The 21,989-nt window shown below is 39.8% G+C and overlaps 1 protein-coding gene across 4 annotated transcripts in view; it reads left to right on the top strand.

The window, feature by feature from the left end:
* The window catches only part of unm_hu7910 (un-named hu7910), a 175,871-nt gene that overhangs the window by 140,990 nt on the left and 12,892 nt on the right, over nucleotides 1–21,989 (top strand). For all 4 annotated transcript variants that reach the window (XM_078397441.1, XM_078397438.1, XM_078397440.1 and 1 more), the window contains 9 exons: nucleotides 6,429–6,514; nucleotides 8,848–8,934; nucleotides 9,593–9,743; nucleotides 10,821–10,957; nucleotides 12,250–12,348; nucleotides 13,536–13,625; nucleotides 15,241–15,378; nucleotides 17,712–17,847; nucleotides 19,077–19,168. In XM_078397441.1, coding sequence (XP_078253567.1) covers nucleotides 6,429–6,514; nucleotides 8,848–8,934; nucleotides 9,593–9,743; nucleotides 10,821–10,957; nucleotides 12,250–12,348; nucleotides 13,536–13,625; nucleotides 15,241–15,378; nucleotides 17,712–17,847; nucleotides 19,077–19,168 — 1,016 coding nt within the window. The remainder of the gene's footprint in view (nucleotides 1–6,428; nucleotides 6,515–8,847; nucleotides 8,935–9,592; nucleotides 9,744–10,820; nucleotides 10,958–12,249; nucleotides 12,349–13,535; nucleotides 13,626–15,240; nucleotides 15,379–17,711; nucleotides 17,848–19,076; nucleotides 19,169–21,989) is intronic.

Here is a 21,989-nt window from a genome sequence, read left to right as displayed (position 1 = left end):
AATGGGTCCCTTTCGGAATGGCAGGCAGTGACCAGTGGGGTACCGCAAGGTTCGGTGCTGGGACCCCAGCTATTTACGATATACATTAATGACTTAGACGAAGGGATTAAAAGTACCATTAGCAAATTTGCAGATGATACTAAGTTGGGGGGTAGTGTGAATTGTGAGGAAGATGCAATAAGGGTGACTTGGACAGGTTGTGTGAGTGGGCGGATACATGGCAGATGCAGTTTAATGTAGATAAGTGTGAGGTTATTCACTTTGGAAGTAAGAATAGAAAGGCAGATTATTATCTGAATGGTGTCAAGTTAGGAGGAGGGGGAGTTCAACGAGATCTGGGTGTCCTAGTGCATCAGTCAATGAAAGGAAGCATGCAGGTACAGCAGGCAGTGAAGAAAGCCAATGGAATGTTGGCCTTCGTAACAAGAGGAGTTGAGTATAGGAGCAAAGAGGTCCTTCTACAGTTGTACCGGGCCCTGGTGAGACCGCACCTGGAGTACTGTGTGTAGTTTTGGTCTCCAAATTTGAGGAAGGATATTCTTGCTATGGAGGGCGTGCAGCGTAGGTTCACTAGGTTAATTCCCGGAATGGCGGGACTGTCGTATGTTGAAAGGCTGGAGCGATTGGGCTTGTATACACTGGAATTTAGAAGGATGAGGGGGGATCTTATTGAAACATATAAGATAATTAGGGGATTGGACACATTAGAGGCAGATAACATGTTCCCAATGTTGGGGGAGTCCAGAACAAGGGGCCACAGTTTAAGAATAAGGGGTAGGCCATTTAGAACGGAGATGAGGAAGAACTTTTTCAGTCAGAGGGTGGTGAAGGTGTGGAATTCTCTGCCTCAGAAGGCAGTGGAGGCCAGTTCGTTGGATGCTTTCAAGAGAGAGCTGGATAGAGCTCTTAAGGATAGCGGAGTGAGGGGGTATGGGGAGAAGGCAGGAACGGGGTACTGATTGAGAGTGATCAGCCATGATCGCATTGAATGGCGGTGCTGGCTCGAAGGGCTGAATGGCCTACTCCTGCACCTATTGTCTATTGTCTATTGTCTATTGAATACTTCACAAATTTAATTCATTATTCATTGAAACTAAAGCAGCTTTTCATGCAAATTGGGTTAATCCCTCATATTTTTAGGGTGGGTCTAAGCAAAGGTTAAATTCTGTTACAATAAATTGTCACCAGACTAAGGGAACATATATGTAAACAAAAATTCAATACAATAGACAATAGGTGCAGGAGTAGGCCATTCGGCCCTTCGAGCCAGCACTGCCATTCAATGTGATCATGGCTGATCATTCTAAATCAGTACCCCGTTCCTGCCTTCTCCCCATACCCCCTGACTCCGCTATCCTTAAGAGCTCTATCTAGCTCTCTCTTGAATGCATTCAGAGAATTGGCCTCAATGATACTGAGGGGTCGATGTTTAAATTTTGAGTGACAGAATTATGCATTTGGACTGAAGTGTTTATTGTTTCTTCATTGCAAGTTGTGAAAGTTAGAATTTTTCAACTTCCTGAGATTCGAGTCAAATGTTTATAGCCAATGCTAAACTTGGAACTGTGGGGGGTAAACAAATAATTGACAAATAGAGGCTTGTGAAATGGACCAGTAATCAGTTTATTAGTTTAGTTTATTGTCACGTGTACCAGGGTACCGTGAAAAGCTTTTGTTGAGTGCTATCGGGTCAGCTGCAAGACAGTACATGATTACAATCGAGCCATTTATTGTGTAAAGATACATGATAAGGGAATAACATTTACTGCAAGGTAAAGCCAGCAAAGTCCAATCAAGGATCGTCTGAGAGTCACCAAAGAGGCAGATTGTAGTTCAGCATTGTTCTCTGATTGTGGTAGGATGATTCAGTTGCCTGATAACGGCTGGAAAGAAACTGTCCTTGAATCTGCAGGTGTTCGTTTTCACACTTCTATACCTTTTACCTGATGGGAGAGGGGAGAAGAGGGAGTGGCCAGGGTGCAACTTGTCCTTGATTATGTTGCTGGCCTTGCCAAGGCAACGTGAAGTATAAATAGGGTCAATGGAGGTTGGTTTGTGTGATTGTCTGGGTCTAGTCCACAATTTGCTACAATTTCTTGCCTTCTTGGATGGAACTGTTCCCAAACCAAGCTGTGATGCATCCTGAAAAAATGCTTTCTATGGTGCTTCTGTAGACGTTGCTGAGAGTTGTAGGGGTCATGCCAAACTTCCTAAGTCTTCTAAGGAAGTAGAGGCGTTGGTGTGCTTCCTTGTTCGTTGCTTCATTATGAGTGGTTCAGGAGAAATAAATGAGGAATTAAATTTATTGGAGGAGATTATGAAGTGATGATTTTGAAATAAATTATTTTAGAAAGAATTAAAAGAAGTAATATAAATTCAAAACTTGTAAAGGTGATGCAAGGATAAAAACCAATGTGTTCTAATACGTGTCTTTGAAGAAGATCGATGAAGTTGAGAATGTTTTTGATATAAATTGGGATCTTAGACATATAGTAGTACTATGAACAAGCAAGTTATGCTGAACTTTTTGAAATTGTTTGTCAGCTTCTTCCCACTCCCCAGTTTCTCTGATGGCATTACACTTCAGGAAACATGTTATATCTTAGAGAAAGTAGCAGAAATGTTGATTCTGGAATGGTATTTCGAATGCGAAAAGAGGAAAGATTGAAGAAGTTGGTAGTTTCTTTTAGCGCAGAGGAGATGCATTCAGATTTTGAGAGATGTTCCAAATTATGAATGGTTTTGCAAGGGTTTTGCAACAAAAGCTTTTCACTGTACCTCGGTACACATGACAATAACCTAAACTTAATTGAACTGAAGGATAAATAAGAAACCCTGTTTACAGTGGCGGTGGGTTAATAACCCAAAGCACAAAGTTAAACTAATTGGGGAAACAAGTAAGGAAAGTTTTTTTTAATAAGGTGAGTTCTTCTGACTTGGAGCAGGTCTTCAATGAAAATCCTGAAAGTAATTCAATCGTAACTTTTAAAAGAGAACAGGATAAATTTTTGAACGATTGGTTGCTGGTAAGTCTGTGGCAAAATGACAGTCAAGTGGAAATAATTTAAATCTCTTTTGAAGAGCCAACAAATTCATAACAGGCAAAATGGCCCCTTTCTCTGTGGTATTAAACGAGAATATACAGTGCCCTCCATAATGTTTGGGACAAAGACCCATCATTTATTTATTTGCCTCTGTACTCCGCAATTTGAGATTTGTAATAGAAAAAATCACATGTGGTTAAAGTGCACATTGTCAGATTTTAATAAAGGCCATTTTTATACATTTTGGTTTCACCATGTAGAAATTACAGCTGTGTTTATACATAGTCCCCCCATTTTAGGGCACCATAATGTTTGGGACACAGCAATGTCATGCAAATGAAAGTAGTCATGTTTAGAATTTGGTTGCATATCCTTTGCATGCAATGACTGCTTGAACTTTGCAATTCATGGACATCACCAGTTGTTGGGTGTCTTCTTTGGTGATGCTCTGCCAGGCCTGTATTGCAGCCATCTTTAGCTTATGCTTGTTTTGGGGGCTAATCCCCTTCAGATTTCCTTTCAGCATTTAAAAGGCATGCTCAATTGGGTTCAGATCGGGTGATTGACATGGCCACTCAAGAATTGACCATTTTTTAGCTTTGAAAAACTCCTTTGTTCCTTTAGCAGTATGTTTGGGATCATTGTCTTGCTATAGAATGAACCGCCGGCTAATGAGTTTTGAGGCATTTGTTTGAACTTGAGCAGATAGGATGTGTCTATACACTTCAGAATTCATTATGCTACTACCATCAGCAGTCGTATCATCAATGACGATAAGTGAGCCAGTACCTTCAGCAGCCATACACGCCCAGGCCATAACACCCCTACCACCGTGTTTCATAGATGAGATGGTATAGAAACATAGAAATATAGAAAATAGGTGCAGGGGGAAGCCATTCGGCCCTTCGAGCCAGCACCGCCATTCATTGTGATCATGGCTGATCGTCCCCAATCAATAACCCGTGCCTGCCTTCTCCCCATACCCCTTGATTCCACTAGCCCCTAGAGCTCTATCTAACACTCTCTTGTCCATCCAGTGAATTGGCTTCCCCTGCCCTCTGTGGCAGAGAATTACACAAATTCACAACTCTCTGGGTGAAAAAGTTTTTTCTCACCTCTGTTTTAAATGACCTCCCCTTAATTATCATATATCATATCATATATATACAGCCGGAAACAGGCCTTTTCGGCCCTCCAAGTCTGTGCCGCCCAGCGATCCCCGTACATTAACACTATCCTACACCCACTAGGGACAATTTTTACATTTACCCAGCCAATTAACCTACATACCTGTACGTCTTTGGAGTGTGGGAGGAAACCGAAAATCTCGGAGAAAACCCACGCAGGTCACGGGGAGAACGTACAAACTCCTTACAGTGCAGCACCTGTAGTCAGGATCGAACCTGAGTCTCCGGCGCTGCATTCGCTGTAAAACAGCAACTCTACCGCTGCGCTACCGTGCCGCCTGTTCTAAGACTGTGGCCCCTGGTTCTGGGCTCGCCCAACATTGGGAACATTTTTCCTGCATCTAGCTTGTCCAGTCCTTTTATAATTTTATATGTTTCTATATGATCCCCTCTCATCCTTCTAAACTCCAGTGAATCCAAGCCTAGTCTTTTCAATCTTTCCTCATATGTCAGTCTCGCCATCCCAGGGGTCAATCTCGTGAACCTATGCTGCACTGCCTCAATTACAAGGATGTCCTTCCTCAAATTAGGAGACCAAAACTGCACACAATACTCCAGATGGGGTCTTACTAGGGCCCTATATAACTGCAGAAGAACCTCTTTACTCCTATACTGAAATCCTCTTGTTATGAAGGCCAACATTCCATTAGCTTTCTTCACTGCCTGCTGTACCTGCACGCCAACTTTCAGTGACTGGTGTACAAGGACACGCAGGTCTTGCTGCACCTCCCCCTTACCTAACCTAACACCATTGAGATAATAATCTGCCTCCTTGTTTTTGCCACCAAAGTGGATAACCTCACATTTATCTATAGTATACTGCATCTGCCACGCATCTGCCCACTCACTCAACCTGTCCAGGTCACCCTGCAACCTCCTAACATCCTCTTCACAGTTTACACTGCCACGCAGCTTTGTGTCATCCGCAAACTTGCTAGTGTTGCTTCTAATTCCCTCTTCCAAATCATTAATATAAATGGTAAACAGTTGCGGCCCCAACACCGAGCCTTGCGGCACTCCACTCGCTTTGGTATGCTTTGGATCTTGGGCAGTTCCTTCTCTCCTCCATACTTTGCTCTTGCCATCACTCTGATATAAGTTAATCTTCTCATCTGTCCACAAGACCTTTTTCCAGAACTGTGGTTGCTCTTTTAAGTACTTCTTGGCAAACCGTAACCTGGCAATCCTATTTTTGCGGCTAACTAGTGGTTTGCATCTTGCAGTGTAGCCCCTGGATTTCTGTTCACGAAGTCTTCTGCGGACAGTCGTCATTGACAAATCCACACCTGACTCTTGAAGAGTGTTTCTGATTTGTCATACAAGTGTTTGCGGATTTTTCTTTATTATTGAAAGAATTCTACCGTCATCAGTTGTGGAGGTCTTCAGTAAGCTCACCAGTGCTCTCTTTCTTCTTAATGATGTTCCAAACAGCTGATTTTGGTAAGCCTAAGGTTTGGCTGATGTCCCTAACAATTTTATTCTTGTTTCTCAGTCTCATAATGGCTTCGTTGACTTTCATTGGCACAACTTTGGTCCTCATGTTGATATACAGCAATAAAAGTTTCCAAAGGTGATGGAAAGACTGGAGGATAGACTAAGTGCTGACAGCTCTCTTATACCTGCATTAAGGAGGCAATTAAACACCCCTGAGCAATTACAAACACCTGTGAAGCCATGTATTCCAAACATTATGGTGGGCTGAAATGGGGGACTATGTATAAACACTGCTGTAATTTCTACATGGTGAAACCAAAATGTATAAAAATGGCCTTTAATAAAATCTGACAATGTGCACTTTAACCACATGTGAATTTTTTTCTATTACAAATCTCAAATTGTGGAGTACAGAGGCAAATAAATAAATGATGGGTCTTTGTCCCAAACATTATGGAGGGCACTGTACACCCTAAACTTCCCTGAAGATTGTCCCAATGTAATTTGGGGTGAGATGTGTGGAAAATACCAGAGGAAAGCTTATACCGTTGGTTAGCATTGGTTGGTTAGCACGCAACACATGACAATAAACTAATCTAAACTGAACTCTACAGATATCGAGAGTAAGAATAACATTTATTAAATAATAATCATAAGTTATGATAAGAGATTGGTAGGATCTCCGTGGAAATCTATAACTTTTGGGAACTGTATCACTTATTTACTTTTTAGGAATATTTGCATCAATATTTTTTTTCATTAGCTAAGAAGAAGAAACCAAAACTCTTGAATTCGTTTGATAAGACCATTAAAACCAAATTGGATGCTGCTGAAAAACTGCGCAAAAAGGTGAGCTATAAAATTCTGGATGTTGTCCCTGATGCAGCATTTACGGTGATTCTACTTTGGTTGATGCATGCAATGTTTTAGAATACCGGGGAATGCAGTGATAATTGCACTAATACTTTAAAATGCATAACATTAATGGAATTTCCTTCCAAGCAGTAGCTTTATAAATGATGATCTTGCACAATAATTATGATTTTTGATTAGTATTTGAATAGCATTGAATATTTTCATTACTAACTTGGAAAATAATCATGAGCCAAGGATTGATGATTAGACTCCAGAAAGTCTGGGTACCAATTACTGTTAGGTTTACAGAAGATCTTCCAGAGTTTATCATGGTTTTGCAACTTGCAGCAATAACTTCAAAAGAAAGTGTATCTTTTTCCTGCTTCTGGATTCATTTTTGTGAGCTTACTACTATTTCAATGTATAAAATATCAGACCAGACTGCCTAGAGTCACTACCGATGGTCCTTAGTTTCCCAAGTAGTTGCCAAAATCAGCTATCATGTCTTACTTGCTGTCTGATGTATCTGTATGTGACCATGCGCACTGTTACTCTGAAGTCTCTGAAACACAAGCTTGAGGAATAACACTTCTTCTCTCATCTGGGCATGTTGCACCCTTCTGGGCTCAATAACAAATGCTCTAACTTGATTAACTCACTTTTTCGCTCTTTATGCATTAGAACTGGTCATTTCTACCAGACAGCATTTTGGCATATTTTTATTCTTTTTCTATTAGCATAATCTGGCCTGCTGGACATGACCCACAGCCCTACTATTAGCAACGCATCAGAGAGACATAGAGGCCTAATTTAAATCTGACTGCCATGTTAATTTATTTGATGCTCCCCTTTTGGAGAGATTTCCTCTGAAATACTCATCTTTTTAGCTACTGAAAACTAGCTTATTTTCTCTCTTCCAATTTGATGAAGGGTCTTGGACCTGTAACGCTAACTCTGTTTCTCTTTGAATGTTTCCAGCATTTTCTGTTTTTATTCATAGTGAAAGGTTTTCTTCTGCAGTAATCTTTTTTTTAAATAATGGGTAGATGATGCACCACTGAATGCCCAGACTTTGAGCTTCCTTGTAACTATAGAATTTATGCAGCTGCTCCACTAAAGTTTCTGGTCAACAGTGATCTCCAGGTTATTGTTAGTTGGGAATGCAATGAAAATAATGCCTTTGAATGCCAGACTCTCATATGGGAAATTATTATGATATAGTATACATATGACTCATCACATTAGCCCATGCCTAACTGATGGCCATGGCTTCTTACTGCATGTGGTAATATATGGAATTTTTAGGGGGGAATTTCGAATGGAATTGAACATTGTCCAATCATCAGTAAACATCTTTGCTTGTGATGGATAGAAATTCATAGATAAAGCAGTTGAAGATGGTTAAGCTAAGAACATTGCCTGAGAAACTCCCACGGTAATGGTCAGTAACTAAAATGATTAACCTTCAGTCATCTCATTTATCTTCCTTTGTGCAAAGCATAACTTCACCTAGTATGAAGTTTTCCCCTTGTTTCCCATAAGCTTCACTTTTACTCAGGACCCTCGATACCACACTCGGTCAAGTGTTACCTTAATGTCAAGGCCAGTCACTTTCATTTTACCTCTGGAATTTCGCTTTTTATCCACATTTGGGTCAAGCCTGTGGAAATTTAGAACTGAATGGTCCTGGTGAAATGAATCTGAATATTATTGAACAGGATGTAATAGGCGCCTCCTCGTAACACTGTTAATTACCTCTTTCATCACTTGCTTATCATGGAGAGTAGACTAATAGGACAGTAATTAGTTGGCTGTGATTGGGCTTGCATTTGTATGTTCACCAGTTTCTTGATCTTATACGGAGTGATTCAGATTGGCTGAAGATTGGCTTCTATCGTGATGGGACCTCAGAAGGACTCAGAGATGGATCACCACTTAGTATTCCTGGCTGAGGAGTATAGCAGATGCCCCTGTCTCATTTTGCCTTTCACGTTGGAGAGCTCATAATATTTGACGACGATGCTATCAAATAATCAAATTAATTAAATCAGCCGTATCCAAGATAAAGCCACAAAAAAATAAAGCCGGCATCAGGAAATACATTACTGATCGACATACTGAGTGGATTCTTTGAATTATTTACAGGATAAATAAATTTCAGATAAATGAATTTAGATGGTTGAATGGTAACAGTTGCTTTATTATTACCAAGCTTAGTAGCTCAAGTTGAATCGTTATGCAATTTTTTAAATGCTAATTGTAGTGATTTTGTTTTTGCAGGATTTACAAACATTTCCAAGTATTAAAACTTTTTCGTTATCCTTTAGGGTAAATCTGAAGAAGCACTCCAAGCATTTAATGAACTTCTCAGGAAATACCCCCAGAGTCCCCGAGCTAAATTTGGAAAAGCACAGGCAAGTGCAGTTGGATATTGAACATGCTATTTCTTTTTTTCCTTTGCTGTGGGGAGATTACTTCAAGGTCTGATGTTTTTCCCAGTGGCCTGTATTAACATGCTTCTGTATGCCAACCATCAAAACACTGTTTATAAAATACATATGGCAGTTTTGAACAGGTGACCCAATTCAAAATTAGCACTACACGTAGCATTTATTTAATGTGCTAAATAAGAGTGGTGCTATCATGTATCTAGGGTTTATTATAACTTGGTTCAATATTGTAAATGGTGAAATATTGTTCAAGGCATCTTACTGTCAGTACAATTCCAAGGAACCATGATTATGTTCAATATCTTTCAATTATTTCTATACCTTTTGTTAATTATCTAAACCATGTCTTTGTGGGCAGCTGAAATTGCTGCATGTTAATGAGCCATATGCTGAAGGAACAGTAAATGGAGATCTTTTCAAAGAAAATAATATGAAAATCAAGGAACAAGACTGCTCAAAGGCAGACTTGTACACACTTGGAATTTATCTCTCACCTCCAATAGGATGCATTGTTTTCTAACTGCAGAATATTACCATAGTTGAGTATTGTTTGTTTTGTAATTTACTTTGCATTAAACTGCATATAATATTATTATATATTGTTTGAAATGGTTCTTTGTAGTCAGAGGATGATTTGGCAGAGAAGATGCGAAGCAATGAAATCCTTCAAAGAGCAATCGATTCCTATGGAGAAGTGGTGGATATGTCAAATCCAACTGCTGATCTGGTGAAGATGGCTTCGAGACGACAGGCAAACAGACAACAGTTCTTAGGTGAAGAACATGCTTTCAAATTTAATGTAGCTTGCTTTATATAGTGAAAAAGGTAATGGATTTTTTGAGGTCTTTCAATTAATCACATGACCTAAATGACACAACTATTCACTATTCATAACGCCAATTTTTGTGCCATCAATTTAGTTTATTATTGTCACGTATACTGAAGTACAGTGAAAACCTTTGTTGCGTGCTATGCAGCCAAAGGTAAGACTATACATGATTACAATCAAGTCGTCCACAGTGTACACATACAGGATAGAGGGTATAACATTTAGTGCAAGATAAAGTCCGCTGAAAGATAGTTGAAAGGTCTCCATTAGGGTAGATGGAAGGTCAGGACCACACTCTAGCTGATGAGATGACGGTTCAGAAGCCTGATAACAGCCAGGAAGAAACTGTCCCTGAATCTGAAGGTATGTGCTTTTAAAATTCTGTACCTCTTACCTGATGGGAGAGTGGTGAAAGGGAGTGTCCGGGGCGAGACAGGTCCTTGATTATGCTGGTGAACTTGCCAAGCCAGTGTAAAATGGAGATGGACGTTTGCCTGCCTCTCTGTCCTCCGTCTCTCTGTCCCCAATCTCTTTCTGTCTCTTCCACCCTCTCTCTCTCTTTCTCTGTCCACTTTCTCTATATATTTCTCTTTCCACAAATGCTGTCTGACTGTTAAGTTGTTTCCAGCATTGTCTGTTTTTGTTACAAATTTCCATCTTCTAACATGTTCTGATTTTTATTCTGTTCCTACTCTCTCCCACTCTGAGCTATAGTCATGTGTGTGCCCTCTCTGACTGTCCCCTCACCTGCATAGGCTTTGCGAACTGTGCTGGCATTAGTGTACCAGGCTTTTTTGTATTACGATGTCATAGTTTCAATGTCACCATTGCTGATTCCAGATTTATCTATTGAGGTTGTATTTTTCAGGCATTCTGTGGGATTTAGGCATGGAAAGTAATATTTTTGTTAGACAGTTGCCCAACTCTTGCCTGTGGTTTCATGTATATTGTTGTGCAAGAGCTGATTTGTCTGTTGAAACCTTTTGTCAACTTTTATTCTATTTTCTTTGTGTATGTACAGGTCACATTAAACGTTCTGTCATGACCCTTAAGAAGTTGGTATTTCTCTACCCAGATGATGTCTCAATTAAGAATGAGCTTGGAGTAGGTTATTTGTTATTGGGAGACAACAATAATGCCAAGAAAGTGTATGAAGAGGTATGTTGTATAGAATGAATGTAGAAAGATATCAGAATTCCAGGATTTTTATTCATCGTATTTGAATTTCATGTTCAAAGAGAGCATATTCTTGAGGTTATGTGCTCTCAAGTGTTTAATTTGGTTTGTGAATTACCCATCTTGAAACTAACCCATATTGAGTATAAAGCTATTAAATTTAATCATTGTTCTGTGCTAATCTCATCTGCCACGCATTAAGAATTGGGGTGGGGTAAGTGAATTATAATGTCTGTTCATGGGCAGTGGGCAAAGGATAGAATCAAATTCAGTTGATTTCTCCATCATTATTCACTATCCAGTAGTACATATGTAGGGTGGTCATTAGATAGGACGCTCAAGGGGTAATTTATGCAATGGATCTGTGTCCTATTTTTAGGAAAGCAGATTGGAGATGTGAGGAAAAATCATCAAATGTACATAATACCTGCGATGCAATCAACATAATTCCAAAGTTTTTTTCTTGCCACTGTAGATGCCCAAATTTCTAAAATTAAAATTGAATTTGCCCAATAAAATATTAATTCGAATATTTCTACACCGATATTTGTTTCTGTTGGAAATGAATGGAAATGAGAAAGAACTTTTTCACCCAGAGAGTTGTGAATCTGTGGATTTCTCTGCCACAGAAGGCCAATTCTCTGGATGCTTTCAAGAGAAAGTTAGATAGAGCTCTTAAAGATAGCGGAGTCAAGAGATATGGGGAGAAGGCAGGAATGGGGTACTGATTGTGGATGATCACAGTGAATGGTGGTGCTGGCACGAAGGGTCGAATGGCCTACTCCTGCACCTATTATCTTATGCTTTGAGAATTTAATTAATTTATTTCACAGTTTAGCTGTTTGCTTCTATTTTGTAGCAATACTGGTGGCCCTATCTTGTGAAATGGCATGAATAGGAAAGAAATGTGGAGTAATTTTAGATTCAGGAGATAACTTCTCTCATTGTTTAACCTGAAGTGATTTTTGCGACCGTGAGGAAAATAAAGAGACATCCCATAACAAAATGTAATATTAATATGTGAAAATAAAATAGAATATTATTGAGGTGAGTGTGACAATGTATTTTAAGAAATTCCCCTTTCAGTGATCTGCATAGCCTGTTCTTTGTTCCCACTTGGATAATTAAAACTTATGTTGGGAATATTATTTATGAAGGAATTTATCAGGGTTAGTTTATTTGAATATATGGTTCACTTTTAGTTTACTTTCTAACCAAGGCCGATGAAGGATTTCAGATGGTGAAAAAGGAAATAATATTTCTCTTTCTTTTAGGTTTTGGCCATTGCTCCAAATAATGGATTTGCTAAAGTTCATTATGGTTTTATCCTCAAAGCTACAAATCAGATAGCAGAGAGCATTCCATACCTTAAGGTAAACGCAGTCTTCTTTGTGTTAACTCATCCAAAGTTGGATGTTACAGTAGTTCATACAGAGTTGGGCATGGCAATATGTTCGAATGTCTGAATGAATTAGGGTGAATGGAATAATGCAACAGTTAATTATGGCAATTAAATTGGGTTGCATTGGAACACCAATACCAAATCCTGCCTTGCATTCATTTGCCTTGTTAGATGCCTGGGTTTCAGATTTTGAAGGTTCCTTTGAGCTTACTGGATCTGTTGTCACAGCATCTCAATTCATGAAAGCTATCATTTGTTCGTGTTATGTCATACATTGTTGGCTGGGCTTTACATGGGCTTGTGGAATATTTGCCAAATCCTGTGGTCTTTTCAAACCATTTCCATGTTGTTCTTTGTTAAGTGATTAGGAAAAGCCTTTTAACCTTTAGTCAAGTGACAGTTAGATACATTTTTAATTATTGCTTCATGGAGGTGGGTGGCATAGGAGCAGTGCAAATAGTTCAGCTGTCTCATAGAGCCAGCAACCCCCAGATTTGATTGTGTCCTATGGTGCTGTCTATGTGGACTCAGTACGTTCTACCCATGATTGTGTGGGATTCCTCTAGGTCCTCTGAATTGTTCCTACATCCTAGAGATGTGCTGCTGGTTTAGTTATTTGGCTCCACTAAATTGCCCCTCATGTAGGTGGGTGGAGAGAGAATCAGGGTATGTGTGAGAGCGTCGGTTAATAGGAAATGGGATTGCTTTTAGAGGCAACGCAGACTTGATCTGAATGGCCTCAACCTATGTTGCAATGAGATCGGAACTCAGGTTTGAAACTGATGATACAAATGGGGTTGTTTTTGATTTGACTAAGTTGTGTTGAAACTAAAGGAAATTTTGGGGTGGTGCTGAGTTGATAGGAGTGCTCTATTAACATTTCATTATGTGGCCAGAGAAATGAAGACATTCAGTCCCCATGTGAAGCTACTCCATTAAATCTAGAATGAGATTTGATTCTCGTCCTCAGTGATTGAAAAACCACAATATCTCTCAATTTACGTGTATTTTTGCGATTTTGGAAATGGTTAATTCAGGAAATACAGAATTTGTAACAAACGGTGCAAAGTCTAATGTGTATTATCTGTGTATTGTGGAATGTGCTTCTTATTTGGCAATCATGTAATATAAATAATTTTTTTGTAAACATTTCTTCAGGAAGGATTAATGTCTGGAGACCCAGGCACTGATGATGGACGTTTTTACTTTCACTTAGGAGATGCATTGCAGAGAGTGGGTGATCAAGATGTGAGTGAATATGCAAGTTCCCATTTTATCTGAATAGTTTAATAGAATTTATTCATTAAATATTCAATAAAGATTCATTTCAGTAATGCATTTTTTACCAAAGTAACATCTCTGGTGATGATAAGTAAATGGAAATTCCACATAATGAAAGATTAGAAAATCTGCTTTCATTGCTATGTTGTCATGGGCTTCTACATATAATAATTAATTGGTTTTCAATTAGAGAGCTCTGACCTATCAAGTACAGTTAAAGCTCATCCAGATACATAGATACAGAGACAATACGTGCAGGAGTAGGCCATTCGGGGCCTTCGAGCCAGCACTGCCATTCAATGTGATCATGGCTGATCATCGCACCGCTATTCAATGTGATCATGGCTGATCATCCACAATCAGTACCCCATTCCTGCCTTCTCCCCATACCCCTTGATTCCGCTACCCTAAGAGCTCTATCTAACTATCTTTTGAATGCATCCAGTGAATTGGCCTCTATTGCCTTCTGAGGCAGAGAATTCCACAGATTCACAACTCTCTGTGTGAAAAAGATTTTTCTCATCTCGGTTCTAAATGGCCTATCCCTTATTCTTAAACTGTGGCCCCTGGTTCTGGACTCCCCCAACATCGGGAACATGTTTCCTGCATCTAGGTGTCCGATTCCTTAATAATTTAAAGATCCCCTCTCATCCTTCTAAATTCCAGTGAATACAAGCCCAGTCGCTCCATTCTTTCATCTTATGACAGTCCCGCCATCCTGGGAATTAATCTTGTGAACCTATGCTGCACTCCCTCAATAGCAAGAATGTCCTTCCTAAATATCTCTAAATTCGATTTTAAATATGAGCATTTTCTGCCTCATCGTCGGATATACTTTTATTTGGTGCTTTTGTTAGCTTTTCTCTTTTCGCCATTACCAGTGATATAACCTGGGATACTCCAAAGAAAAATCGGAGTTTCAATCCGTTAAAATCCATACATTGCCCTAAAACCAGATTGATTAAAGATAGAACTTAATGACATGAATGCGAACTGATGATGTAACTCCAGATAACAAAACTAGTCGAATACGGCAAATGGAAAGACCATTTTATAATACCTTTGACAGAGCAAATTCGCTTTTGTGGCGCAGCAGTAGAGTTGCTGCATTATAGCTCCGGGGAGCTGGGACCGATCCTGACTCTGGGTGCTGCCTGTGCAGGGATTGTATGGTTTTCCCTGGGTGCTCCAGTTTCCACCCACACTCCAAAGACGTACAGGTTTGTAGGTTAATTGGCTTCTGTAAAATTGTAAATTGTCCCTAGTGTGTAGGATAGTGCGAGTGTACGGGGTGATCGCTGATCGACGCAAACTCGGCGGGTCGAAGGGCCTGTTTCCGCACTGTATCTTTAAAGTCTAAAGTTTGAAATCATCATACTGCGATCATTACTTTGTCTTGCCAACTAATCCTTAAACTGGTGGAATAAAGGAACAATAAAAAATCATTTTATATAATATAGTATTTTTTAGAAGCATTTAATTTAGGGCCATTGGTGCAACTAGCAGAATGGTTGTGATTAAAGGGAGCAAGTGATGTATGATTTACAGTGTGTGTAATTTTGCTGGTTCACTGCATCCACAGGCATATGCATGGTATGAACTGGGACACAAAAGGGGCCATTTTGCATCAGTGTGGCAGCGTTCACTCTACAATGTGAATGGACTTAAGGCACAACCTTGGTGGACAGCTAAAGAAATAGGGTATACTGAATTGGTAAAGGTATGTGCAATTTTTAATACAGTCCTATGTTAAGAGTAATTCATCAACAACAATAGGGATTTACATTTGCACGGTACCTTAAATGGAAATAATTTTATGATTATAGTATTTCAAGCCAATTATTTATTCATCTTCTCAATTCTATTGCATCATGGACTTGAACTTTATAATAAGTATTTTGTTGGAATACCATGTCTAATGTGCTGCAGAGATCTCTGGATGTTGTTACAGAAATAGATTGTTTGATGAAGCCTCATAACGTCGGTGTTTACCCCCTCTGCATTTCCATCATATATTCAATCACATAGTACTTAAAAGGAAGAGTTAAGTTTATGTATGTGAAGTCAACAATTCCATAATAGTGATTATACTTAATCCCTAGCAATGGAGTATCTAGAAAATCCTGAAATTGTAGGAATTGCTATATTTACAATGCCCTCCATAATGTTTGGGACAAAGACCCATCATTTATTTATTTGCCTCTGTACTCCACAATTTGAGATTTAACATGTGGTTAAAGTGCACATTGTCAGATTTTAATAAAGGCCATTTTTATACATTTTGGTTTCACCATGTAGAAATTACAGCTGTGTTTATACATAGTTCCCCAATTTCAGGGCACCATAATGTTTGGGACACATGGCTTCACAGGCGTTTGTTATTGCTCAGGTGTGTTTAATTGCCTTCTTAATGTAGGTATAAGAGAGCTCTCAGCACCCAGTCTTTCCTCTAGTCTTTTCATCACATTTGGAAACGTTTCTTGCTGTTTATCAACATGAGGTCCAAAGTTGTGCCAATGAAAGTCAAATAAGTCATTTTGAGACTGAGAAACAAGAATAAAACTGTTAGAGACATCAGCCAAACCTTAGGCTTACCAAAATCAACTGTTTGGAACATCATTAAGAAGAAAGAGAGCACTGGTGAGCTTACTAATCACAAAGGGACTGGCAGGCCAAGGAAGACCTCCACAGCTGATGACAGAAAAATAATTTCTAAAATAAAGAAAAATCCACAAACACCTGTCCGACAGATCAAAAACACTCTTCAGGCGTCAGGTATGGATTTGTCAATGACCACTGTCCGCAGAAGACTTTGTGAACAGAAATACAGAAGCTACACTGCAAGATGCAAATCACTGGTTAGCCGCAAAAATAAGATGGCCAGGTTACAGTTTGCCAAGGAGTACTTAAAAGAGCAACCACAGTTCTGGAAAAAAGTCTTGTGGACTGATGAAACAAAGATTAACTTATATCAGAGTGCTGGCAAGAGCAAAGTATGGAGGAGAGAAGGAACTCCCCAAGTATACCACCTCATCTGTGAAACACGGTGGTGGGGGTGTTATGGCTGGGCATGTATGGCTGCTGAAGGTACTGACTCACTTATCTTCATTGATGATATAACTGCTGATGGTAGTAGCATAATGAATTCTGAAGTGTAAAGACACATCCTATCTGCTCAAGTTCAAACAAATGCCTCAAAACTCATTGGCCAGCGGTTCATTCTACACAAGACAATGATCCCAAACATACAGCTAAAGCATCAATGGAGTTTTTCAAAGCTAAAAAATGGTCAATTCTTGAGTGGCCAAGAGTCAATCACCTGATCTGAACTGACCTGATCATGCCTTTTTTATGCTGAAGAGAAAACTGAAGGGGACTAGCCCCCAAAACAAGCATAATCTAAAGATGGCTGCAATACAGGCCTGGTCGAGCATCACCAAAGAAGACACCCAGCAACTGGTGATGTCCATGAATCGCAGAGTTTAAGCATGCAAAGGATATGCAACAAAATACTAAACATGACTACTTTCATTGACACGACATTGCTGTCCCAAACATTATGGTGCCCTGAAATCGGGGGACTATGTATAAACACTGCTGTGATTTCTGCATGATGAAACCAAAATGTATAAAATTGGCCTTTATTAAAATCTGACAATGTGCACTTTAACCACATGTGTTGTTTTTCTATTACAAATCTCAAATTTTGGAGCACAGAGGCAAATAAATAAATGATGGGTGTTTGTCCCAAACATTATGGAGGGCACTGTAGGTGCACGAATAAATAAATCTATATATATTGTGCATTTTTAAATACTAAATTGGATAAGCAGATTGTAATAATCAGGATTATTCTTTTGCTCAGGCTAAGGTATTGCAATGATTATTCTAGGTGAATGCTGCAGGTTGTTTATTTAATATGAATGAAAGTTCTGGTCTTAATTTTACTTTTGAGAAAACTTTGTAATGGTCCATTTAACCCATAAAGTTGTTTAGTCATGAGATCCTAAAGGGCATTATCTGCATTTTGGTCATCTTATTTCTTTGTTGTAGGCCCTTGAGAGAAATTGGAAGTTCATCCGTGATGAGGGTCTGGCTGTTATGGATAAAGAGAGGGGTTTTTTCTTGCCAGAAGATGAAAATTTGAGGGAGAAAGGAGACTGGGGCCAGTTTACAATATGGCAGCAAGGTAATGTGTAACTGAGAATAACCATGACAGATGTACAATGTTAAAATATATTGATTATCTGTGTCAATATATTGAAATGTATAAAATCCACACCTCTGATTAAACTAAACTGCAATAAGGCTCATAAATTAATGCAAAAACTAATTAAACCTATTGGAGCAAAGCCTTTATTGACCTGGATGTCAAAATTTTAAGTGCACAATTAATGGCACTGTGGCAAAAAAGTGACATGAAGAACCATGGTATTGAGACCTTGACAATTTGTGCTTTGACAATTAAAATGTCTTAGAATGCTCCATAGTGTCATTACTTGCAAATAAAAAGACTGCAGATGCTGCACTGTCTCATTTTAAAGTAAAATCAAACATAAAATACTCAGTCGGTCGGATTACAGAAAAAGAACTGAGGAAGAAGTTAAATATAAACTCTCTGATTTGTCAAATCCCACGGGTCGCTGTAGAACATATGTAACTAATTCCAAGGTCTACTTAATACCTAAAATCAAAGAAAATCTGTACTAATATACTCCAGTTTCTTCTCAATTTCAAAGATGTACAAATTTGAGGGTTAATAGGCCTCTGTAAATTTTCCCCTAGTCTGTGGGGAATGTGATAACATAGAACTAGTATGAACGGGTAATCTGTGGTGAACATGGACTCGATAGGCCGAAGGAGCTGTTTCCATGCTGCATCTCTAAACCAAATCTGAGGAAATATTTTAAGTAGTACGTGGTTGGTGTCTGGAATATATTAAAAGGGACTGTAGTTTAGCAGAATCAAATAAGAGCTGGATAAGTATCTGGAAGAGAATTTGCATGGCTGGGGCAGGAAGGTTAAGGATCTGATTGCTCTTACATAGAGCTGGGGTGAATGTAGCATATTGAGTGGCCTCCTTTCCTGCTAAAACCATTCAGCGATACTGTGAAAAGAGTTTCTATTCTCGATATATTAATACTGCAAGAAGGTGGAAAATGGTGCCGTGAGAAAATTACAATTTAAGCTCTCTCGGTGTGTGTAAGAACAAATGGTTAGCGTATTTGTGGAAAAGCAATAAGTGTGGATAGCCATTATATATGTGCCAAGTACCATGATTCTTTTGACCTAGCTAGGATGGTTTGGCCAGAAAAATGTACAAAATTTAAAAAATCATTTTGGATCTAACTATGACTTTATAAAATTCTTGTAATGTGTTTGCTGCCTTGTCATACTTGTTTTTCTTTTCCATTCTAGGCCGTAAGGTTGATGATTCCTGTAAACAAGTTCCTAAAACCTGCACCTTACTAGATAGATTTCCTGAGTCAACAGGGTGTAAACGCGGACAGGTATGCAAACGTTTATTGCAGAAATAACTTATTTACTCAATGCAGTGTGTTCTATGAAGCCTTAAAAATATATTACAATTTTTAATTATAAAATTAGTCAAGTCAAGTCAAGTCAAGTCAATTTATTTGTATAGCACATTTAAAAACAACCCACGTTGACCAAAGTGCTGCACATCTGACTAGGAAAAAAAGAAACATACAGTGGCAGGCAGCCAAACACAACGGCGCGGCCATCTTGAACAAAATGTTAATTCAATCACCCACAGTCCAACAATAAAAGCACTAAACAGGCACCCAAATTACCCAACCCCAAAAACCCCCCAAAACACAGTCCAACAATAGAAGCATTAAATAGGCATTCAAATCACACACCCTAAAACCCCCAAAAACACAGTCCAACAATAAAAACATCAAACAGGCACTCAAACCACCCAACCCCAAAAAAAACACACAAAAAAGAAACATCCATCAAAGAAACATCCATCACAGTGAGTCTCCTCCAGTCCTCTCTCTCCTCACTGTGATGGAAGGCCACAATGTCTTTCCCTTCTCCCGCTGTCCTCGCCCGCAGCCAGGTTGTTGTGGTTGCAGGCCGCACCGGACGGTCCACAGCGGGCCGAGCCTAAGGCGCGTCGCATCGCAGCCGCTCCCGCAGCCTCCGAAGACGGCCGGCTCCGCCGATGACAAGTCCGATCCGGGGCGGGCGAACACGCTGTCGCTGTCGCTGCCGCTGTTGTTGCACGTCGGGGCGGTCGTGGCTTCCGACATTGAAGCCCCCGCCCAGCAGAGAAATATCCCGCGGCCATCTTAGGCCGCGCCGGACGGTGAAATGTCCGCACCCCAAGCCCCACGATCCGGGGCGGGCGAACACGCTGCCGCTGCTGGAGCTCCCGATGTCGGCATCCACGCGGCCCGAGCCTAAGGCGAGTCGCAGCCGCACCCGCAGCCTCCGAAGACGGCCGGCTCCGGTGGTGGTAAGTCCGATCCGCGGGCTCCGCGAACCAGAGCCCTGGAGGCCGACAGCTCCAGGAGTTGGGCCGATGGTAGGCCGCAGCAGGAACGGAGACACGGCCCAGAACACAAATGTCGGGTCTCCGTTCTGAAGGGACACATATTCACAATGTCACAGTTTCCCCCTCCCCCCCACATACACACACAGCACACAAACACAAAAACACCACATCACAACTACAATTAAGACCAAACAAACCAACAAAAACACAAAGACAAATGGACCGCAGGTGAGCGGCAGCTGCTAGGGCAGTGCCGCCATTTTGACAACTGGGGAAAGCATAAAACATAACCCTTAACTATTTCAAATGAATTCTGGTTTGATTTAAATGCGAATTATTGGTTAAAAATCCACTCGGGTCACAGAAATGTCAGACCAGCCACAGGTTTCAGAAATAATGTTTACTGCACAGTTCTTGCCTATAATATTTTAAAAGATTGTTGATTTTATGTAACATATCGATCAAATACTGATTAAGTCTTGAGACACACGTGATATTACTAATTAATATCTGTGTAGCTTGATTTCCAGAGCACCTGCAATTGTAAGATGAAATGAGATTCAGAAGCAATTTAGTTCTTTGGTGACTATCTGGAGACGCCCCTTCAGGAATACAAAATTAAGATATATAGATTAGAATGATGTGTTATTCAGTAAAGATGACTAGCTTTAAAGTCTTCCGTTTAACACAAATTAGTAACCACTAGCAAGAAACATTAATTTTAACTTTCTGAGCTTATGCAACTTAAATGAAATTGCATTTCATATGTGTTTTCATCAGACATAGTGCATGAGGCTTTTAACTCTGATTTGTTGTAATTGTTGCACAGTGGCTGAGAGTGATTGAGACTGGTTGTTGAGCGTAATATGTCTTCAATATCGTGATATTAGTCCACAGTTAGTTAGTAAGTCCCACTTCCCAGTTCCAGTCTGAGGCTTCTAGTATTGATTTTGATACCACGTCTGTACATACTTGGGGTCTGAATCTAAAACAAACAGTAATTGTGGATTAAATCGGGCAATGATGTGGTATTTGTACATGCACTATTAAATGTTTAAAAAATGGTAGTTCCCTGGTCCAATTTGTCACCTTTGCCCACCACTGCGCAAGGAGTCTGGAAGCTGGGGTGCTTCCTCCAACAATTATGCTAGGCTTCTATGTGTGCCGCCTGAAAAATTAACTCTAGGTTCTCAGTGCCGACCCAAATTCTACTTCTCAATTTCTCCCATAATTTAGTTTAAGAAAATTCACTTTTATCAGGAGGTTTGAGAACATCCTTGAATTGTTTCTTCAGTCCACCTGGTAATCTCTAGTCATGATGAAGCTTGGAGTAAAAACTGGCATCAGGCATTGGGAATGGAACTGGATGCAAACACCATGTCGTGTTCTTACAAATATTGATTGGAATATCATTGTTTCTGAATGTTTTCTTAATTTCATTGTTCACATATTCAGTCATTTCTGAACAAGACCAGGAGCTCTGATCTTTCTGCAGATATCCCAATTATCTGGCAGTATGTGACCGTTTTTCTCCCTCTGTGTCATTGCTCATGAAATTAATAGACCAAGTACCTGCCGAAGCATTGTGGTGTGCACTGGATGGAAGATACTAAACATTAGGGCAGAGCAGTGATAGAGTTACTGCCTTACAGCACCAGACACCCAGGTTTGATCCTGACTACGGGTGCCAACTATGGAGTTTGTACGTTCCCCCTGTGACCGCGTGGGTTTCCGCAAGTGTTCCGATTTCCTCCCACATTCCAAAGACGCGCAGGTTTGTAGGTTAATTGGCTTCTATAAATTGTCAA

Source organism: Rhinoraja longicauda, chromosome 4 (assembly GCF_053455715.1).
Source record: "Rhinoraja longicauda isolate Sanriku21f chromosome 4, sRhiLon1.1, whole genome shotgun sequence".
NCBI lineage: Eukaryota > Metazoa > Chordata > Chondrichthyes > Rajiformes > Arhynchobatidae > Rhinoraja > Rhinoraja longicauda.
Note: the sequence above shows the minus strand (reverse complement) of the source record. Positions and strands in the feature narration are given on the sequence as shown.